This window comes from Salvelinus fontinalis, chromosome 26 (assembly GCF_029448725.1).
Source record: "Salvelinus fontinalis isolate EN_2023a chromosome 26, ASM2944872v1, whole genome shotgun sequence".
Classification (NCBI taxonomy): Eukaryota; Metazoa; Chordata; class Actinopteri; order Salmoniformes; family Salmonidae; genus Salvelinus; species Salvelinus fontinalis.
The window spans coordinates 20,208,677-20,231,935 of record NC_074690.1 but is presented as its reverse complement, the minus strand read 5'-3'; the positions used below and the strand labels follow the sequence as shown (position 1 = coordinate 20,231,935).

Here is a 23,259-nt window from a genome sequence, read left to right as displayed (position 1 = left end):
TGTGAATTACAGTAGCGTACTGTGATTAACTACTCTGGGGCAATGGGCCATAGCAGAAAAGATGAGAAAAGCCAAACAGCTTTTTAGAAGATACAATGGTGATCAATCTCTTATTATTTTATGTTCTATATTGTCCAACAATAACTCATAAATAACCCAATAAACTCCATTCCATTCAATGACGCGAAAAGACCTATTAACGTAAAGTCATTACTGTACTGCCAAGCACCCCACCCACACACACACACACACACACACACACACACACACACACACACACACACACACACACACACACACACACACACACACACATAGAGAGACAGAGAGAATATCAGTGTGTGTGAGCGGTGGAGACCCCATCAGTAGCAATGGCTGAAACACGAGACGTATGTGGCAGGGTCTACAGTCAATCACGGATTACAAAAAGAAAACCAGCTCCGTCGCGGACATCGACATCTTGCTCCCAGACAAATTAAACAACTTATTTGCTCGTTTTGAGGACAATACAGTACCACTGACACGGCCTGGTGCCAAAGCCTGTGGGCTCTCCTTCACCGTGGCCAACGTGAGTAAAACATTTAAATGTGTTAACCCTCGCAAGGCTGCCAGCCCAGACGGAATCCCAAGCCGCGTCCTCAGAGCATGCGCAGACTAGCTGGCTGGTGTGTTTACGGACATATTCAATCAATCCCTATCCCAGTCTGCTGTTCCCACATGCTTCAAGATGGCCCCCATTGTTCCTGTTCCCAAGAAAGCTAAGGTAACTGAACTAAATGACTATCGTCCCGTAGCACTCACTTCCGTCATCATGAAGTGCTTTGAGAAACTAGTCAAGGATCATATCAACTGATACCCTAGAACCACTCCAATTTGCTTACCGCCCCAATAGGTCCACAGATGATGCAATCGCCATCACACTGCCCTATCCCATCTGGACAAGAGGAATACCTATGTAAGAATGCTGTTCATTGACTACAGCTCAGCATTCAACAACATAGTACCCTCCAAACTCGACATGATGCTGGGTCTCGACCCCGCCCTGTGCAACTGGGTCCTGGACTTTGACGGCCGCCCCCAGGTGGTGAGGGTAGGAAACAACATCTCCACCCCGCTGGTGGAAAGTTCTTCGGCGTACACATCACGGACAAACTGAAATGGTCCACCAACACAGACAGCGTGGTGAAGAAGACGCAATAGCGCCTCTTCAACCTCAGGAGGCTGAAGAAATGTGGCTTGTCACCTAAAACACTCACAAACTATTACAGATGCACAATCGAGAGCATCCAGTCAGGCTGTATCACCGCCTGGTACGGCAACTGCTCCGCCCACAACCGCAAGGCTCTCCAGAGGGTATTGCGGTCTGCACAACGCATCACCATCACTGGGGGCAAACTACCTGCCCTCCAGGACACATAGAGCACCCGATGTCAACAACGCGACCAACAACCCGGTCGCATTCCGCTTCGCTCCACAGGTAGTATCACACTTTCACTTCATTTCATTACAGTACAACGGTTTGATTTGTTTGATCTTAGCTAGCTACATAGCCGTCTTTGTATCAAAGATAATTGTGTAGTTTAGAGCGATTTTCTAGGTTAGCTAGCCAGCTATTTTCGTCCTTTTAACGTAACGTAACGTAATCAACACTGCTAGCTAGCTAGCTAGCTACCGAATAGCTGCACTGTAGAATCTACTACATTCAACGGAACAACGGAACGACTTGATTAGTGTAGTGTTAGCTAGTTACACAGTTGTCTCTGCTGTCCTTGTATCTAAGATAACTGTGGAGTCTAGAGTAATTTTCGGTTAGCTAGCCAGCTATTTTCGTCCGCCGCGCTGCCGTTCCCCTACCTAGTCAATACTGCTGGTCAACACCGCTAACACTGCTAACACTGCTAGCTAGCCAACTTCTACCGAATAGCAGCACTGTAGAAACTATTACATTACAACGGAACAATTTGATTAGTGTAGTGTTAGCTGGCTAGTGTTAGCTAGCTACATAGTTGTCTTTGCTGTCCTTGTATCTAGGACAATTGTGTAGTTAGACTAATTATCTGGCCAGTTACCGAGGTTACCTAGCCAGCTATCGAGGCTACCTGGCCAGCTACACTTCAAACAAAGTCAACAACGCAGCCACTGCTAGCCAGCCTACTTCAGCAGTACTGTATCATTTTAATCATTTTAGTCAATAAGATTTTTCCAACGTAAGCTTAACTTTCTGAACATTCGAGACGTGTAGTCCACTTGTCATTCCATTCTCCTTTGCATTAGCGTAGCCTCTTCTTTAGCCTGTCAACTATGTGTCTGTCTATCCCTGTTCTCTCCTCTCTGCACAGACCATACAAACGCCTCACACCGCGTGGCCGCGGCCACCCTAACCTGGTGGTCCCAGCCCGCACGACCCACGTGGAGTTCCAGGTCTCCGGTAGCCTCTGGAACTGCCGATCTGCGGCCAACAAGGCAGAGTTCATCTCAGCCTATGCTTCCCTCCAGTCCCTCGACTTCTTGGGACTGACGGAAACATGGCTCACCACAGATAACACTGCTACTCCTACTGCTCTCTCTTCGTCTGCCCACGTGTTCTCGCACACCCCGAGAGCTTCTGGTCAGCGGGGTGGTGGCACCGGGATACTCATCTCTCCCAAGTGGTCATTCTCTCTTTCTCCCCTTACCCATCTGTCTATGGCCTCCTTTGAATTCCATGCTGTCACAGTTACCAGCCCTTTCAAGCTTAACATCCTTATCATTTATCGCCCTCCAGGTTCCCTCGGAGAGTTCATCAATGAGCTTGATGCCTTGATAAGCTCCTTTCCTGAGGACGGCTCACCTCTCACAGTTCTGGGTGACTTTAACCTCCCCACGTCTACCTTTGACTCATTCCTCTCTGCCTCCTTCTTTCCACTCCTCTCCTCTTTTGACCTCACCCTCTCACCTTCCCCCCCTACTCACAAGGCAGGCAATACGCTTGACCTCATCTTTACTAGATGCTGTTCTTCCACTAACCTCATTGCAACTCCCCTCCAAGTCTCCGACCACTACCTTGTATCCTTTTCTCTCTCGCTCTCATCCAACACTTCCCACACTGCCCCTACTCGGATGGTATCGCGCCGTCCCAACCTTCGCTCTCTCTCCCCCGCTACTCTCTCCTCTTCCATCCTATCATCTCTCCCCTCTGCTCAAACATTCTCCAACCTATCTCCTGATTCTGCCTCCTCAACCCTCCTCTCCTCCCTTTCTGCATCCTTTGACTCTCTATGTCCCCTATCCTCCAGGCCGGCTCGGTCCTCCCCTCCCGCTCCGTGGCTCGACGACTCATTGCGAGCTCACAGAACAGGGCTCCGGGCAGCCGAGCGGAAATGGAGGAAAACTCGCCTCCCTGCGGACCTGGCATCCTTTCACTCCCTCCTCTCTACATTTTCCTCTTCTGTCTCTGCTGCTAAAGCCACTTTCTACCACTCTAAATTCCAAGCATCTGCCTCTAACCCTAGGAAGCTCTTTGCCACCTTCTCCTCCCTCCTGAATCCTCCTCCCCCTCCCCCCCCCCCTCCTCCCTCTCTGCAGACGACTTCGTCAACCATTTCGAAAAGAAGGTCGACGACATCCGATCCTCGTTTGCTAAGTCATACGACACCGCTGGTTCTGCTCACACTGCCCTACCCTGTGCTCTGACCTCTTTCTCCCCTCTCTCTCCAGATGAAATCTCGCGTCTTGTGATGGCCGGCCGCCCAACAACCTGCCCGCTTGACCCTATCCCCTCCTCTCTTCTCCAGACCATTTCCGGAGACCTTCTCCCTTACCTCACCTCGCTCATCAACTCATCCTTGACCGCTGGCTACGTCCCTTCCGTCTTCAAGAGAGCGAGAGTTGCACCCCTTCTGAAAAAACCTACACTCGATCCCTCCGATGTCAACAACTACAGACCAGTATCCCTTCTTTCTTTTCTCTCCAAAACTCTTGAACGTGCCGTCCTTGGCCAGCTCTCCTGCTATCTCTCTCAGAACGACCTTCTTGATCCAAATCAGTCAGGTTTCAAGACTAGTCATTCAACTGAGACTGCTCTTCTCTGTATCACGGAGGCGCTCCGCACTGCTAAAGCTAACTCTCTCTCCTCTGCTCTCATCCTTCTAGACCTATCGGCTGCCTTCGATACTGTGAACCATCAGATCCTCCTCTCCACCCTCTCCGAGTTGGGCATCTCCGGCGCGGCCCACGCTTGGATTGCGTCCTACCTGACAGGTCGCTCTTACCAGGTGGCGTGGCGAGAATCTGTCTCCTCACCACGCGCTCTCACCACTGGTGTCCCCCAGGGCTCTGTTCTAGGCCCTCTCCTATTCTCGCTATATACCAAGTCACTTGGCTCTGTCATAACCTCACATGGTCTCTCCTATCATTGCTATGCAGACGACACACAATTCATCTTCTCCTTTCCCCCTTCTGATGACCAGGTGGCGAATCGCATCTCTGCATGTCTGGCAGACATATCAGTGTGGATGACGGATCACCACCTCAAGCTGAACCTCGGCAAGACGGAGCTGCTCTTCCTCCCGGGGAAGGACTGCCCGTTCCATGATCTCGCCATCACGGTTGACAACTCCATTGTGTCCTCCTCCCAGAGCGCTAAGAACCTTGGCGTGATCCTGGACAACACCCTGTCGTTCTCAACTAACATCAAGGCGGTGGCCCGTTCCTGTAGGTTCATGCTCTACAACATCCGCAGAGTACGACCCTGCCTCACACAGGAAGCGGCGCAGGTCCTAATCCAGGCACTTGTCATCTCCCGTCTGGATTACTGCAACTCGCTGTTGGCTGGGCTCCCTGCCTGTGCCATTAAACCCCTACAACTCATCCAGAACGCCGCAGCCCGTCTGGTGTTCAACCTTCCCAAGTTCTCTCACGTCACCCCGCTCCTCCGCTCTCTCCACTGGCTTCCAGTTGAAGCTCGCATCCGCTACAAGACCATGGTGCTTGCCTACGGAGCTGTGAGGGGAACGGCACCTCAGTACCTTCAGGCTCTGATCAGGCCCTACACCCAAACAAGGGCACTGCGTTCATCCACCTCTGGCCTGCTCGCCTCCCTACCACTGAGGAAGTACAGTTCCCGCTCAGCCCAGTCAAAACTGTTCGCTGCTCTGGCACCCCAATGGTGGAACAAACTCCCTCACGACGCCAGGACAGCGGAGTCAATCACCACCTTCCGGAGACACCTGAAACCCCACCTCTTTAAGGAATACCTAGGATAGGATAAAGCAATCCTTCAGACACCCCCCCCCCCCCCTTAAAAGATTTAGATGCACTATTGTAAAGTGGCTGTTCCACTGGATGTCATAAGGTGAATGCACCAATTTGTAAGTCGCTCTGGATAAGAGCGTCTGCTAAATGACTTAAATGTAATGTAAATGTAATGTCACAGGAAGGCCAAAAAGATCATAAAAGACAACAACCACCCGAGCCACTGCCTGTTCACCCCACTATCATCCAGAAGGCGAGGTCAGTACAGGTGCATCAAAGCTGGGACCAAGAGACTGAAAAACAGCTTCTATCTCAAGGCCATCAGACTGTTAATCAGCCATCACTAGCATAGAGTGGCTGCTGCCAACATAGACAAATCTCTGGCCACTCTAATACATTTAATAAATGTATTTAATAAATGTATCACTAGTCACTTTAAATAACACCACTTTAATAATGTCTACATATCCTACATTACTCATCTCATATGTATATTGTGCTGCCATCCTGTTAGAAGGTAACAGATGATTTTATTACAGTGGTTAAGATGGATTTTCATCGTGTTCCATGATGTTTATCGCCCCCTATCGGAGCTTTCTGGTCCTTAGAAAGACTGTAGGGAAACAGGAAGTAGAGTAGTTGTTCTGCACGCAGAGAAGCAGCTAAAAACAACGCTACGGTGCAGGGCTTTCAGTGCAGTTATATCTTGTCACACTTCAGCCTCGGAAAATATTTGTTTGTAAATTCGGGAAAAAATTTGTTTGTAAATTCGATTCAAGCATATTGCTTGTGATGATAATCTTGTTATTGATAGAATTGCTATCTTATCAATGTTAGTCGGTTGCATTTACTCACACATATTGCCTTGCCTTTCATGTATGCCAGCAGCTGTATTACTTTGCTCGTGCGGCATGTAAATGGAATTGTAAAACATGCAATTTTTTTTAATTTTATTTCACCTTTATTTAACCAGGTAGGCTAGTTGAGAACAAGTTCTCATTTGCAACTGCGACCTGGCCAAGATAAAGCATAGCAGTGTGAACAGACAACAACACAGAGTTACACATGGAGTAAACAATAAACAAGTCAATAACATGGTAGAAAAAAGAGAATCTATATACAATGTGTGCAAAAGGCATGAGGTAGGCAATAAATCGAATAATTACAATTTAGCAGATTAACACTGGAGTGATAAATCATCAGATGATCATGTGCAAGAAGAGATACTGGTGTGCAAAAGAGCAGAAAAGTAAATAAATAAAAGCAGTATGGGGTGAGGTAGGTAAATTGGGTGGGTAGTTTACAGATGGACTATGTACAGCTGCAGCGATCGGTTAGCTGCTCAGATAGCAGATTTTTAAAGTTGTTGAGGGAGATAAAAGTCTCCAACTTCAGAGATTTTTGCAATTCGTTCCAGTCGCAGGCAGCAGAGAACTGGAAGGAAAGGCGTCCAAATGAGGTTTTGGCTTTAGGGATGATCAGTGAGATACACCTGCTGGAGCGCGTGCTACGGGTGGGTGTAGCCATCGTGACCAGTGAACTGAGATAAGGCGGCACTTTACCTAGCATAGCCTTGTAGATGACCTGGAGCCAGTGGGTCTGACGACGAACATGTAGCGAGGGCCAGCCGACTAGGGCATACAGGTCGCAGTGGTGGGTCGTATAAGGTGCTTTAGTAACAAAACGGATGGCACTGTGATAAACTGCATCCAGTTTGCTGAGTAGAGTATTGGAAGCTATTTTGTAGATGACATCGCCGAAGTCGAGGATCGGTAGGATAGTCAGTTTTACTAGGGTAAGTTTGGCGGCGTGAGTGAAGGAGGCTTTGTTGCGGAATAGAAAGCCGACTCTAGATTTGATTTTGGATTGGAGATGTTTGATATGAGTCTGGAAGGAGAGTTTGCAGTCTAGCCAGACACCTAGGTACTTATAGATGTCCACATATTCTAGGTCGGAACCGTCCAGGGTGGTGATGCTAGTCGGGCGTGCGGGTGCAGGCAGCGAACGGTTGAAAAGCATGCATTTGGTTTTACTAGCGTTTAAGAGCAGTTGGAGGCCACGGAAGGAGTGTTGTATGGCATTGAAGCTCGTTTGGAGGTTAGATAGCACAGTGTCCAGGGAAGGGCCGGAAGTATACAGAATGGTGTCGTCTGCGTAGAGGTGGATCAGGGAATCGCCCGCAGCAAGAGCAACATCATTGATGTATACAGAGAAAAGAGTCGGCCCGAGAATTGAACCGTGTGGTACCCCCATAGAGACTGCCAGAGGACCGGACAACATGCCCTCCGATTTGACACACTGAACTCTGTCTGCAAAGTAGTTGGTGAACCAGGCAAGGCAGTCAATAGAAAAACCGAGGCTATTGAGTCTGCCGATAAGAATATGGTGATTGACAGAGTCGAAAGCCTTGGCCAGGTCGATGAAGACGGCTGCACAGTAATGTCATTTATCGATGGCGGTTATGATATCGTTTAGTACCTTGAGCGTGGCTGAGGTGCACCCGTGACCGGCTCGGAAACCGGATTGCACAGCGGAGAAGGTACGGTGGGATTCGAGATGGTCAGTGATCTGTTTGTTGACTTGGCTTTCGAAGACCTTAGCTAGGCAGGGCAGGATGGATATAGGTCTGAAACAGTTTGGGTCCAGGGTGTCTCCCCCTTTGAAGAGGGGGATGACAGCGGCAGCTTTCCAATCCTTGGGGATCTCAGTTGATACGAAGGAGAGGTTGAACAGGCTGGTAATAGGGGGTGCGACAATGGCGGCGGACAGTTTCAGAAATAGGGGGTCCAGATTGTCAAGCCCAGCTGATTTTTATGGGTCCAGGTTTTCCAGCTCTTTCAGAACATCTGCTATCTGGATATGGGTAAAGGAGAAGCTGGGGAGGCTTGGGCGAGTAGCAGCGGGGGGGGGCGGGGCTGTTGGCCAAGGTTGGAGTCGCCAGGAGGAAGGCATGGCCAGCCATTGAGAAATGTTTGTTGAAGTTTTCGATTATCACGGACTTATCAGTGGTGACCGTGTTACCTAGCCTCAGTGCAGTGGGCAGCTGGGAGGAGGTGCTCTTGTTTTCCATGGACTTTACAGTATCCCAGAACTTTTTGGAGTTAGAGCTACAGGATGCAAATTTCTGCTTGAAAAAGCTGGCCTTTGCTTTCCTGACTGACTGCGTGTATTGGTTCCTGACTTCCCTGAACAGTTGCATATCGCGGGGGCTCTTCGATGCTATTGCAGTTCGCCACAGGATGTTTTTGTGCTGGTCGAGGGCAGTCAGGTCTGGAGTGAACCAAGGGCTATATCTGTTCTTGGTTCTGCATTTTTTGAACGGAGCATGCTTGTCTAATATGGTGAGGAAGTAACTTTTAAAGAATGACCAGGCATCCTCAACTGACGGGATGAGGTCAATATCCTTCCAGGGTACCCGGGCCAGGTCGATTAGAAAGGCCTGCTCGCAGAAGTGTTTTAGGGAGCGTTTGACAGTGATGAGGGGTGGTCGTTTGACCGCGGACCCGTGGCGGATACAGGCAATGAGGCAGTGATCGCTGAGATCTTGATTGAAGACAGCAGAGGTGTATTTGGAGGGCAAGTTGGTCAGGATAATGTCTATTAGGGTGCCCATGTTTACGGATTTAGGGTTGTACCTGGTGGGTTCCTTGATGATTTGTGTGAGATTGAGGGCATCAAGCTTAGATTGTAGGACTGCCGGGGTGTTAAGCATATCCCAGTTTAGGTCACCTAACAGAACAAACTCTGAAGCTAGATGGGGAGCGATCAATTCACATATGGTGTCCAGGGCACAGCTGGGAGCTGAGGGGGGTCGGTAGCAGGCGGCAACAGTGAGAGACTTATTTCTGGAGAGATTAATTTTTAAAATTAGAAGTTCGAACTGTTTGGGCATAGACCTGGAAAGTATGACAGAACTTTGCAGGCTATCTCTGCAGTAGATTGCAACTCCTCCCCCTTTGGCAGTTCTATCTTGACGGAAAGTGTTATAGTTGGGTATGGAAATCAATACTGTAGTTTTGTTACTGTTTCTAGTGTAATATGCTTTGTTATTGCACAGAGGTGGTTGCACATTATTAGAGTAATGAAAGGAGTTAGCCAATTACCATATGAGTAACAATTAGCTATATGGTTTGGCATCATGCCAGATACATGGTACCTTTGCACGTGCTTTGTATTTATGCAACTTCAACTTGAAATGTATAATGTACAGCGGCAGTATGTCGGTGTGAATTGAAAACTAAAGTATATTATTTTCTGTATTTTGCAGCTTCACAACATAAATGTTTTCAATATATTAATTCAAGAAAAGTCAGGCCTTGGGAGTTTAATTGAAGAATTAGTTGTTAGCTATCTGTCTAGTTTTGCATGGGAACGCAGAATATATATACTGTATTCAATACCATCACTGGATCTTGCCTATGCCGCACGGCCGTCGCTCATCCGTAAATTTATATGTACATATTCTTATTCATCCCTTTACATTTGTGTGTATAAGGTAGTCGTTGTGAATGTGTTAGATGACTTGTTAGATGTTACTGTAACTAGAAGCACAACCATTTTGCTACACTCGCATTAACATCTGCTAACCATGTGACAGTTGAAGTCGGAAGTTTACATACACCTTAGCCAAATACATTTAAACTCAGTTTTTCACATATCCTGACATTTAATCCGAGTAAAAATTCCCTGTCTTAGGTAAGCCACTTTATCTTAAGAATGTGAAATGTCAATAATAGTAGAGTGATTAATTTCAGCTTTTATTTATTTCATCACATTCCCAGTGGGTCAGAAGTTTACACACACTCAATTAGTATTTGGTAACATTGCCTTGAAATTGTTTAACTTGGGTCAAACGTTTCGGGTAAGCTTCCCACAATAAGTTGGGTGAATTTTGGCCCGTTCCTCTTCACAGAGCTGGTGTAACTGAGTCAGGTTTGTAGGCCTCCTTGCTTGCACACGCTTTTTCAGTTCTGCCCAAACATTTTCTATAGGATTGAGGTCAGGGCTTCGTGATGGCCACTTCAATACCTTGACTTTGTTGTCCTTAAGCCATTTTGCCACAACTTTGGAAGTATGCTTGGGGTCATTGTCCATTTGGAAGACCCATTTGCGACCAAGCTTTAACTTCCTGACTGATGTCTTGAGATGTTGCTTCAATATATCCACATAATTTTACTTCCTCATGATACCCTCTATTTTGTGAAGTGCATCAGTCCATCCTGCAGCAAAGCACCCCCACAACATGGTGTTACCAGCCCTGTGCTTCACGGTTGGGATGGTGTTCTTCAGCTTGCAAGCATCCCCCTTTTTCCTCTAAACATAACGATGGTCATAATGGCCAAACAGTTCTATTTTTGTTTAATCAGACCAGAGGACATTTCTCCAAAAGCACGATCTTTGTCCCCATGTGTAGTTGCAAACCGTAGTCTGTCTTTTTTATGGCGGTTTTGGAGCAGTGGCTTCCTTGCTGGGCAGCCTTTCAGGTTTTGTCGATATAGGACTCGTTTTACTGTGGATATAGAATTTTTTGTACCCGTTTCCTCCAGCATCTTCACAAGGACCTTTGCTGTTGTTCTGGGATTGATTTGCACTTTTCACACCAAAGTACGTTAAATCTCTATGAGACAGAACGCGTCTCCTTCCTGAGCGGTATGACGACTGCATGGTCCTATGGTGTTTATACTTGCGTACTATTGTTTGTACAGATGAACATGGAACGTTCAGGCATTTGGAAATTGCTCCCAAGGATGAACCAGACTTGTGGAGGTCTACAAAAAACAATTCTGAGGTCTTGGCAGATTTTTTTTGATTTTATGATATAGTGAATTATAAGCGAAATAGTCTATCTGTAAACAATTGTTGGAAAAATTTGTTGTGTCATGCACAAAGTAGATGTCCTAACCGACTTGCCAAAACTATAGTTTGTTAACAAGAAATTTGTGGAGTGGTTGAAAAACGAGTTTTAATGACTCCAACCTAAGTGTATGTAAACTTCCGACTTCAACTGTATGTGACCAATAAAATTTGATTGGATTTGTGCGCAGGCATTTTTGTTTCAGGCTGTGTGTGTGTGTGTGTATGTGTGTGCGTCTACCAGCTTCCTGACACACGTTCCTGGGCACCAGAGAGGAGACCCCATCAGTAGCAAAGCGCCTAACAGATTCAGCCCAAAGATCACACACATACACACACTGGGGTTCTGTGGACACACACACATGGCTCCCTGTTTGACAGACGCTCTCCCTTCTCACAGAAATCACCTTTGCCTCATATACACACACACACAAGACATATGCCAGTCACATCTCGCTGGTCATGACACTGGGGCTCTGTGAGCATCCCTGGACGGGACAAAGGCACATGATAAAATTACACACATTGAGTACATACATAGTGCCTGCCTGTGTCTCAGCCAAAGCCTACTGTGTGTAACATTCAATACATACACTGACCAGCAGAGTCCCTCTATCCTTCCACCCATTCCGTCCTCCAGCCTCTTTCCTTTACCCTCCTCTGCCTGCTCTGAAAGCTCAACACAATCAGTACTTTCAGACCTTTCACTCACGCACATCAATTCAACACACTCTGTCCACACACACTCTGTCTACAGATTCCCATGGGGACAAGAAAACATACTGTGTACCAAGACACACACACGAACAAGCACAAAATCACACAAAGGACATGCACCCACAGAAACAAATTAACACACACACACACGTCATCCCAGCGGCAGACAGACATCCATGATGACTTCATGACAGTGAGTCATGCGTGCTAAACAGCAGCTGCAGATAGCTTTATTCAAACCTCATCTCAATTCCAACATTTTAATCATCAGTTGTTGGCAGTGCTCAAAATGTGCATCTATTTTTTGAATGAAGTTAAATCTGATTTGAATTTCTATTCCTGAAAAAAAAATAAAACTGTAGTACGACAAACACACAACACACACCTCTGGAGGGCAACTGGATTTCCCATCTCCACATTTGCATTTACTAATTTATCTCCCCAAAAATAGCATCACACGGGATCTACCTTCCGCATTGTTTAGCAGTAAATTGAAAGCATTCTTATCACACGCTGCGCATCTGCACACAAAACCTGCATAAACATATCAGGCTGCAGTTCCATGCAGACACACATATTCACACACACCATGTCTCATCCTTAAAGTGAACCGTTATACATCTTCTCTTTAGCGGAGGCTTTCAACCTCCGACTGTACACCATCAAACCAATTCTTTAGAACGACTACCTTTCAAGGACAAGAGCTTTCAACATTCATTCCACTTTTTCCAGACTAAAGCTTGGAAGCACACAACTGCCATAACCATTTCCAAGCATAGAAAATACTTTTCAACTGGTGCTTTGAACAGGCTTAGAGATTCTCAGACCTAGGCCATTGCTGTTCCTATCCGTGAAATCCTACCGGTGTGTCTGAGGTTTTTCCACAGCAGGACCGGTAAATGTGAACGGTTAAGTTAAACCACTTTGGATTATAAATGGTCTGCTTTAAACACGGCCTAACCTAGGAAAAGACCAACATAAGCCAATGTCCACTGTGGCACAAAAAGGGACAAGGGACAAAAGATGCACAACACCAGATTTGTAACATGGGGTCTCATGTAATGTGCTCAGGTGGTGTGAAAACAATAGGTTTCACTACCTAAAAACCTGAGAACTTCAAAGAAAGGTCAGTGTGTTAGCAGCAGAGATGTGAAGTGACTTGTCTAGCATGAAAAGACGCGACAAACCTCAGACACACCGGTAGGATTGTCAAAGGCACACCTGCTGGCAGTACTTAGCACCTATGAACAGCGTCATCAGTAAATCTATTTTGTGTTTACACAGCAAAGACCTTGGAAGTCTTCAGCCACTTAGCCTTGTTAAAATACTCCAAACCAGAAGGTGGCAGTAGCATTGTTTGGCAATGAATATCCTTGCGTATTGCTTATGGTCTAGATTCCAAGTTATCTGTACTATTCTTGCTATTTTGTAGAAAGCCCATGTTGATACTAGCTATATGACCACATCTAGATAACTAACTAGCAAGATGACTTAGAAACAATTTAATTCACTCTCCATAATCCCATACTGCCAGTGCCAGCCCATAGCCAAATGATTAGCTAGCTAATGTTAGCATATTCGCTAGCTAGCACAATATAGCTAGCTAATGTGGCTAGCTAGCTAATGTGGCTAGCTAGCTAATGTAGCTAGCTAGCTAAGGACACTGCACTAACTTGGCAGCTAACACAGGCAGCTGTTTCATGGAAACTAGCAAATCCATAGACTAAGGAGAAGAAGGCGGAGTCAACCATGTCCGGAAGTGACTTCACCATTCATTTTTCGGATTCATGTTTACTCAAACATTGTTTTAAGCTTTGTTTTACTATTGATAGTTACAGCTGATTTCGGGATTGTATATAAATCCGGTCTCCTTTAATATTTGTCATCTGATGTATTCGTTTCAGTCTCTGAATAGTTTATCATACTTTTCGCCATCAGCTCCTGATATCAGGGCATATAATCTACAATTTGTGTCCTGAATTAGCCTAATGTGCATGTGCATCCAGCTATATCCTGTCCGAGTTTGTTTTCCCTGATTAACAAGAAATGTGTGGTTGAAAAACGAGTTTTAACGACTCCAACCTAAGTGTATGTAAACTTTCGACTGTAAGATGGTAATACAATGGTAATACAATAGTAATATAACAATACCTGGGGGTACAGTAATGGTAGAAAAATTGCTAAATATGCTTCCTCTACACCTCTTCATACCACTGATCTGAGAAGCATGGTGGGAGGTATTTTAAACCAAAGTGATCATGAAGGGGAACAGATGAGGAAAGCAAAGCCCTTTGAAGGCAACATAGAACTTTACCGTGCGTCATTATTGGATGCTTTCCTGGAAAAGATACAATAACTGTTCAGAATACGAGAGGGCAGATCCTGAAGCAAAGCAGAAGCTACAGTATCTGATTCGGTCGTTATAGGCCGATGTAGAGATAGTGTAGACACTGAAGTCATTTAGCTTGGCAATGAACAGGGTTCTTTGTTTCCTGCACTGTCAACATTTTATTTAGATGATTTGCTAACAACACATAGTCATATCACTTTGAGATATTACATAAGATAGTGTAGAAGCATTATATCCATTCCAAATGATCAAGGATATATAAAAATAACACTTCATAAGACTTCTATGATGGTCTTATATCGACCAGATATTGACCTGGTTAAGCTAGGTGGTCTCTTTACATAATGAGCAATGCTGTCGATGTTGAAGTGCTGAGTCCTTGAGAACACCAACATACTCCGAGGCCCAGCAGCTCCGTGTTGTTTCTGGTTACATAAGACAACACGTCACACTTTTTTTTTACTTGAGGAATACTGCACCAAACTATTTAGTTAGATGTATAACTGCACAATGAAACCATTCTTGGCAAAAACATTTATTACAGATATCTTTAGATTCATTCTGGGGGTTTTGAGGAAGTGAAAAAAGGTTTCCGTGTCTTCAGTGTCTCATGGGGGAAAACATCATTAACCAAAAGTAGAATCGGTCAGGAAACACACCTCCGAGACTGAAATCTCATTTTTCCAATTGGCGTGTTCATTCACTCTAACCATTCTCCCTCCATATAATATAGTTCTCATCCCATAGTGCGTGTGTGTGGCGAGAATCGCCGGGTGTTCCTCTGGTCTCAGGCTAAACACTGTTTCTTTGAAGAACATGTTTAAACTCCCTCTCCCCACACACCTGCAAAGACTGTTTTTATTACAATTTTGATCTGACTCTTGGGTCTGCAAAGTTTAGAGTTCAAAACTGAACTTGGATCCACGTTAAGTAGCAACGATACTTAAATATGGACTTCACCGAACAAAACATGTATTGTGTAACATGAAGTCCTATGAGTGTCCTCTGATGAAGATCATCAAAGGTTAGTGATTAATTTTATCTCTATTTCTGCTTTTTGTTACTCCTCTCTTTGGCTGGAAAAATGACTGTCTTTTTCTGTGACTTGGCTCTAACCTAACATAATCGTTTAGTGTGTTTTCATAGTAAAACCTTTTTGAATTTACAACAAGTGTATCTTTAAAATGGTGTAAGAAAGTTGTATGTTTGAGGAATTTAAATTATGGGATTACTGTTGTTTTGAATTTGGCGCCCTGCACTTTCACTGGCTGTTGAAGAGGTGGGACGCTAACGTCTCACGTACCCTAGAGAGGTTAACAAGCTATAGTTTTGGCAAGTCGGTTAGGACATCTACTTTGTGCATGACACAAGTAATTTTTCCAACAATTCTTTACAGACAGATTATTTCACTTATAATTCACTATCACAATTCCAGTAGGTCAGAAGTTTACATAATCTAAGTTAACTGTGCCTTTAACCTCAACAGGGGGTGCTGTTTTCGCTTTGTAAAAATATGTTCCCAAATTAAACTACCTCGTACTCAATTCTTGCTCGTACAATATGCATATTATTATTACTATTGGATAGAAAACACTCTCTAGTTTCTAAAACCGTTTGAATTATATCTGTGAGTAAAACAGAACTCAAGTTGGAGCAAACTTCCTGTCAGGAAGTGAGAAATCTGAAATCAGGCAATCTGTTCCAGGGTCAGTTTATTAATTTGCATGTATTCTATTGGTCGACATGCACTGCATACGCCTTCCCCTAGATGTCAGCAAGCAGTGAGAATTGGAATGGAGTTGCTAGGCAGATCTGAGGCCATATAAATGGTCTTGGAACGTGGGGTGCACTCTTTTCAACGTTCGCCATGACGCGAGACAGACCTCAGGATGGCGTTCTGGAAAGCTCTCGTTATAGGCCTTAGATATATCCGGCTCTGATTTTCTTCGATATAGGTGTTAAAACATCATAATGTAGTTATTTTAAACCGAGTTATATCAGTTTATATCAGTATATTGCGATTTTCGAATATTTCTTTGTGCTGCGTTATAGTGAGTTGGGCACGTCTGGGCCACATAGCTAATGTTTGCTGCTAATTCCTAAGTTGAAGACGGCAATCTACAACCAAGCAACGATGATTCTGCACAAAGGACAACTTGCCCAAGATTCTGATGGACGCTCATCAAAAAGTAAGAACTATTTATGAAGTTAACTTCTACTTGGTCACAATCCCGGATCCGGGAGCACCCCCATCAGGAAAAAAGCTGACTAGCATAGCCTAGCATAGCGTCACAAGTAAATACTAGCATCTAAATATCCTTAAATCACAAGTCCAAGACACCAGATGAAAGATACACATCTTGTGAATCCAGCCATCATTTCTGATTTTTAAAATGTTTTACAGGGAAGACACAATATGTAAATCTATTAGCTAACCACAATAGCAAAAGACAACTTTTTTTCCTCCACCATTTTTTTCATGCATCACAATTTCGACCAAATAAAGATATAAATAGTCACTAACTAAGAAACAACTTCATCAGATGACAGTCTGATAACATATTTATTGTATAGCATATGTTTTGTTAGAAATATTTGCATATTTCAGGTATAAATCATAGTTTACCATTGCAGCCACCATCACAACTCTCACCAAAGGAACTAGAATAACTACAGAGACCAACGTGAATTACCTAAATACTAATCATAAAACATTTATGAAAAATACACAGAGTACAGCAAATGAAAGACAAAGATCTTGTGAATCCAGCCAATATTTCAGATTTTTTAAGTGTTTTACAGCGAAAACACAATATAGCATTATATTAGCTTACTACAATAGCCAACCACACAACAGCATTGATTCAAGCCAACAATAGCGATAACGAATAAACCAGCAAAATATATTAATTTTTTCACTAACCTTCTCAAACTTCTTCAGATGACAGTCCTATAACATCATATTACACAATACATATAGAGTTTGTTCGAAAATGTGCATATTTAGCGGCACAAATCGTGGTTATACAAAGAGAATAGTAGCCAAGCTGCCAACAATATGTCGGGAGAAATCTTGGGAAAGGCACCTAATCTAATCAGTAACTAATCATAAACTTGACTAAAAAATACAGGATGAAAAAGACAGACTACGGTGTGCAACTGCACATGGAGTCAAAGATCGTGCTTTTGGAGAAATGTCCTCTGGTCTGATGAAACAAAAATATAACTGTTTGGCCATAATGACCATCATTATGTTTAGAGGAAAAAGGGGGATGCTTGCAAGCTGAAGAACACCATCCCAACCGTGATGCAATGAGGTGGTAACATCGTGTTGTGGGGTGATTTGCTGCAGGAGGGACTGGTGCACTTCACAAAATAGATGGCATCATGAGGCAGGAAAATGATGTGGATATATTGAAGCAACATCTCAAGACATCAGTCAGGAAGTTAAAGCTTGGTCGCAAATGGGTCTTCCAAATGGACAATGACCCCAAGCATACTTCCAAAGTTGTGGCAAAATGTCTTAAAGAAAACAAAGTCAAGGTATTGGAGTGGACATCACGAAGCCCTGACCTCAATCCTATAGAAAATGTGAGGGCAGAACTGAAAGAGCATGTGCGAGCAAGGAGGCCTACAAACCTGACTCAGTTACACCAGCTCTGTGAGGAGGAATGGGCCAAAATTCACCCAACTTATTGTGGGAAGCTTGTGGAAGGCTACCCGAAACGTTTCACTCAAGTTAAACAATTTAAAGGCAATGCTACCAAATACTAATTGAGTGCATGTGAACTTCTGACCCACTGGGAATGTGATGAAAGAAATAAAAGCTGAAATAAATAATTCTCTCTACTATTATTCCGAGATTTCACATTCTTAAAATAAAGTGGTGATCCTAATTGACCTAAAACAAGGAATTTTTACTAGGTTTAAATGTCAGGAATTGTGAAAAACTGAGTTTAAATCTATTTGGCTAAGGTGTATGTAAACGTCCGACTTAAACTGTATACACTGCTCAAAAAAATAAAGGGAACACTTAAACAACACAAGGTAACTCCAAGTCAATCACACTTCTATGAAATCAAACTGTCCACTTAGGAAGCAACACTGATTGACAATAAATTTCACATGCTGTTGTGCAAATGGAATAGACAAAAGGTGGAAATTATAGGCAATTAGCAAGACACCCCCAAAAAAGGAGTGATTCTGCAGGTGGTGACCACAAACAACTTCACAGTTCCTATGCTTCCTGGCTGATGTTTTGGTCACTTTTGAATGCTGGCGGTGCTCTCACTCTAGTGGTAGCATGAGACGGAGTCTACAACCTACACAAGTGTCTCAGGTAGTGCAGTTCATCCAGGATGGCACATCAATGCGAGCTGTGGCAAAAAGGTTTGCTGTGTCTGTCAGCGTAGTGTCCAAAGCATGGAGGCGCTACCAGGAGACAGGCCAGTACATCAGGAGACGTGGAGGAGGCCGTAGGAGGGCAACAACCCAGCAGCAGGACCGCTACCTCCGCCTTTGTGCAAGGAGGTGCACTGCCAGAGCCCTGCAAAATGACCTCCAGCAGGCCACATGTGCATGTGTCAGCATATGGTCTCACAAAGGGTCTGAGGATCTCATCTCGGTACCTAATGGCAGTCAAGCTACCTCTGGCGAGCACATGGAGGCCTGTGCGGCCCCACAAAGAAATGCCACCCCACACCAGACTGACCCACCGCCAAACCGGTCATGCTGGAGGATGTTGCAGGCAGCAGAACGTTCTCCACGGCGTCTCCAGACTCTGTCACGTCTGTCACATGTGCTCATGTGCTCAGTGTGAACCTGCTTTCATCTGTGAAGAGCACAGGGCGCCAGTGGCGAATTTGCCAATCTTGGTGTTCTCTGGCAAATGTCAAACATCCTGCACGGTGCTGGGCTGTAAGCACAACCCCCACCTGTGGACGTCGGGCCCTCATACCACCCTCATGGAGTCTGTTTCTGACCGTTTGAGCAGACACATGCACATTTGTGGCCTGCTGGAGGTCATTTTGCAGGGCTCTGGCAGTGCACCTCCTTGCACAAAGGCGGAGGTAGCGGTCCTGCTGCTGGGTTGTTGCCCTCCTACGGCCTCCTGCACGTCTCCTGATGTACTGGCCTGTCTCCTGGTAGCGCCTCCATGCTCTGGACACTACGCTGACAGACACAGCAAACCTTTTTGCCACAGCTCGCATTGATGTGCCATCCTGGATGAACTGCACTACCTGAGCCACTTGTGTGGGTTGTAGACTCCGTCTCATGCTACGACTAGAGTGAGAGCACCGCCAGCATTCAAAAGTGACCAAAACATCAGCCAGGAAGCATAGGAACTGAGAAGTTGTCTGTGGTCACCACCTGCAGAATCACTCCTTTTTTGGGGGTGTCTTGCTAATTGCCTATAATTTCCACCTTTTGTCTATTCCATTTGCACAACAGCATGTGAAATTTATTGTCAATCAGTGTTGCTTCCTAAGTGGACAGTTTGATTTCACAGAAGTGTGATTGACTTGGAGTTACATTGTGTTGTTTAAGTGTTCCCTTTATTTTTTTGAGCAGTGTATAATGACGCAAAATGGCAAGTCTAGACCTCTACTTATTAAATCCTGTGAGAGACAGTAGAACACGAGATTAAAGAGGAGAGGACACTTACGATCCAGTCCGTTGACGTATCTCATGCTGATCTCGCAGTGACCCCACACAGCGCTGACGATGGGGTACAGCTTCTTCCCCTTCAGGCCTCTGAACGCCACTCCCAGGTACTGTCCGTCCACCGTGAAACTCAACGTGCCCTCGTCCATATCCAACACCACTAGAAGAGCGTCCGGCAACACGAAAGCCTCCTCTGGCTCTAAGAAACACGGATATGAAGGTAGGGAAGCCTGGGCCCGGTTCTTACTGTCATGGTACAGTCGGTTCCTGCCCAAGTCCCACCCCCAGGACTCTGAGTCACTGCCCACTAGCGCCATGTAGCCGACCGAGTGTAAGGGGGCGTCAGCGGTGGCAACTCCCACCACGGCATGTGTTCCTCGCTGTCTCACTGGCCAGTGGAGCCGCCAGACGTGAAGTCCCCGCGTGTAGCCCACTTGGCCGCGGATGCAGTCGGTGCTCTGGGCTACGGGGTGGCGGTGGAAGGTCAGTTTGTCCTCCTCCTTGATGAAGACGTTGAGCGAGCGATCCTCTGGGTTCCAGGCGTGGCGGAGCTGTAGGTCTGGAGGCGCGGCGGGCATGTCTAGAAGTAGGTCCAACCGGGGTGGCTTGTGGAAGTCGGGGCCCCGCAGCTCGGGGTGGAGGAGCCGGCGGTGGGCCGAGGGACGGAACGAGGGTGAGCCGCCCTCGCCGCGATTGTCCACTGACTTGATGCCGCCAGAGATTTTCTGGCCCATGGTGGCGGTGAGAAAGGGGGAGTGGAAAGGGGGAGGAAGCTGTTAGTTTGGGTCGGTTTGGTCCTCCGTCGCCCCGGAGTTACCTCATCAAAGCGGATTTTCAGTGCAGTAACCAGTGGAACCACAGGGAGTGGTGATGATGCACTCCTGTTGCAGGCTCACGCCACAAATCCGCCTTCAAAAGGGGCCAACGAAGACACGCCTGCGAGGAGAGCGCAGAGAGAGGAGAATGTGAGTACATGTAAGGTTACAGATTGTTATGACTGCTCTGTTCTGGCCGGAATCACTGCCTCCCTGAAAAACACAGTCAAACAAAGTACTAGAGAGAGAAACAGACAGACAGGGAGGGAGGGAGAGAGACAGACAGACAGAGACAAAGTGTGAACGACAGGGAAAAAGATGGAGAGAAGTGGAAAGGCAGCGAGAGAGGGAGCGAGAGAGAGATAGCAGAGTAGATCAGAGGGCAGTATGAAGGCTACTCCACAGCTCTTCATGCAAAACACAAACATGTGGGGGTGTTAACAGGAACAAATAAACTAAAGGACGGGTGTACTGCAAACAAACACTTCCTGACTAACCTACCCCCTTTCCAGACTAACACACCCACACACACTGATCGAAGGCAGGCCTACTCTTTCAACATCTGCATTAAAGAGTACAGATGCCCACACACATACTGTTACCCCTCTACATTCGTACCCATATACAGGTTGAAAATGGCAGATTTGGACACTGATTTGGTTTTTCTTTCTTTCTCCTTGCATTTTGTATTTATATTGTGTGTATTTTCTGTAATTTGTGTAATTTGGGGTTCATCTGTAAAATAGACCTTGATCTCAGCATGACTCCCTGATAAAATAAAGGTTAAATAAATAAAAGATAAGTGCCTAAATCGGAACGCAGTGGCTGTACATGAACATTCTCTAAATTATGTCAGCGCTCAGGCTCCGCGCTTCACAGCGCTGTATGAGTTGACTGACAGCTGTTCTGAACTTCAGCACAAGACAAGAAGTTACCCCCGTCACTCCCGCTAATTAGGCAACTTTTGAAAAAATGTATTTTCTGAGGGAAATGCAGTAAATTAAGAGGAATAATCTATTTTGAAAGATGAGACATTGAAGATGATAATAAATACCGCTTTGATGTCATACGAGCAAGCCAAACATCCAAATGTGCACTTCACATTTCCATATCATAAAACTCATGTAATATAAAGTGTCAACGTTTATGATCAATGTTTTTTCTATTGTGAGAAAATTCATAGAGGAACAGGCACCTGAATGCACACATGACTCTTTTCTATGCGTACCAAATATCCAATCTGTTTCTCTGAATTGCCCTGTGAAAGCCTAACACTGTAAGATCATAACTTAGCTATTCATGTTGGCAATAGAACAAGATTTCAAATGATGCCCACCTGACCCAGATTACGATTTATAATGGCCCGTTTTTGGATTGAATAAACAACTAATTGTGTGATGCAGGGCTGCGCTCCAAACAAAACAACTAATTGTGTGATGCAGGGCTGCGCTCCAAACAAAACAACTAATTGTGTGATGCAGGGCTGCGCTCCAAGCAAAACAACTAATTGTGTGATGCAGGGCTGCGCTCCAAACAAAACAACTAATTGTGTGATGCAGGGCTGCGCTCCAAGCAAAACAACTACAAGTGTGCTGCTCTAGTTTCACAACGGCACAACTAGGAGAGTTCAAAAATGACTCTTCTTTGAGTCATAAAAGTGCATTGAATATGCTTTTCATTATTATTCTGTAAGAAATATATTTTGTGATGGGGGTGGTCGTATCGCTTTGACAATATCACAATATTATTTTTGTGTTAGTTGGCTGTACCTGCACAAAAACGCAAAAAATGTTTCCCCCATGACTGATCAAAACATATTTTCTCATGGCTCTCTTGTCCCTCTGCAGCAGACATTTATATGATGAGTATTTATGTTTGGAACATCAAATCGCCATACATAGAGAATTGCAGTACATATCGGCTCTGAAGTATCATGGTAATATCGTGAGGTCCCTGGCAATTCCCAGCCCTTATCCATATTGGCCAATTCCCAGCCCTTATCCATATTGATCAATTCCCAGCCCTTATCCATATTGATCAATTCCCTGCCCTTATCCATATTGGCCAATTCCCAGCCCTTATCCATATTGATCAATTCCCAGCCCTTATCCATATTGATCAATTCCCAGCCCTTATCCATATTTGCCCATTCCCAGCCCTTATCCATATTTGCCCATTCCCAGCCCTTATCCATATTTGCCCATTCCCAGGAGTGTAAAGGGTTAAAGCATCCTGAGTGGTGTTCCTCTACAGCCAAGACTACAACTCAGAGGCGGCTAGCGTTCATTTAGATAATGCATTTTTAATGAGCGCCTTTTAGAAAAGGAGCAGAGTTGGCAAAAACAGGAAGGGAAAAAAAGGCCATAATTTATTGCCCCAATCCCTTGAGCTACCCGGGCCTAAAAAAACTCTTCAAACAAAGTGCCTGTTTGCCACAGCCAAAACATCATTAATCACAAGTGATGTGAAAAAGAACACTGAACTAGGAGATCATATAAGATTGGCTGATAATAAGTTAAAAATACTAGGGCTCTACATAACGCTAGCAGGCAGTTCCTGTTCCGACAAACACACACACAAACTCACACAGGTCCCACTTGGCTGCATGGATGCACACAAACAAACACA

At 45.1% G+C, this 23,259-nt stretch overlaps 1 protein-coding gene across 2 annotated transcripts in view; it reads right to left on the bottom strand.

Moving 5' to 3' along the window:
* The window catches only part of LOC129823873 (SPRY domain-containing SOCS box protein 4-like), a 147,074-nt gene that overhangs the window by 55,290 nt on the left and 68,525 nt on the right, over nt 1-23,259 (bottom strand). For both annotated transcript variants that reach the window (XM_055882929.1, XM_055882928.1), the window contains one exon: nt 19,818-20,752. In XM_055882929.1, the coding sequence (XP_055738904.1) occupies nt 19,818-20,550 (733 nt within the window). In that variant the 5' untranslated portion in view covers nt 20,551-20,752. The remainder of the gene's footprint in view (nt 1-19,817; nt 20,753-23,259) is intronic.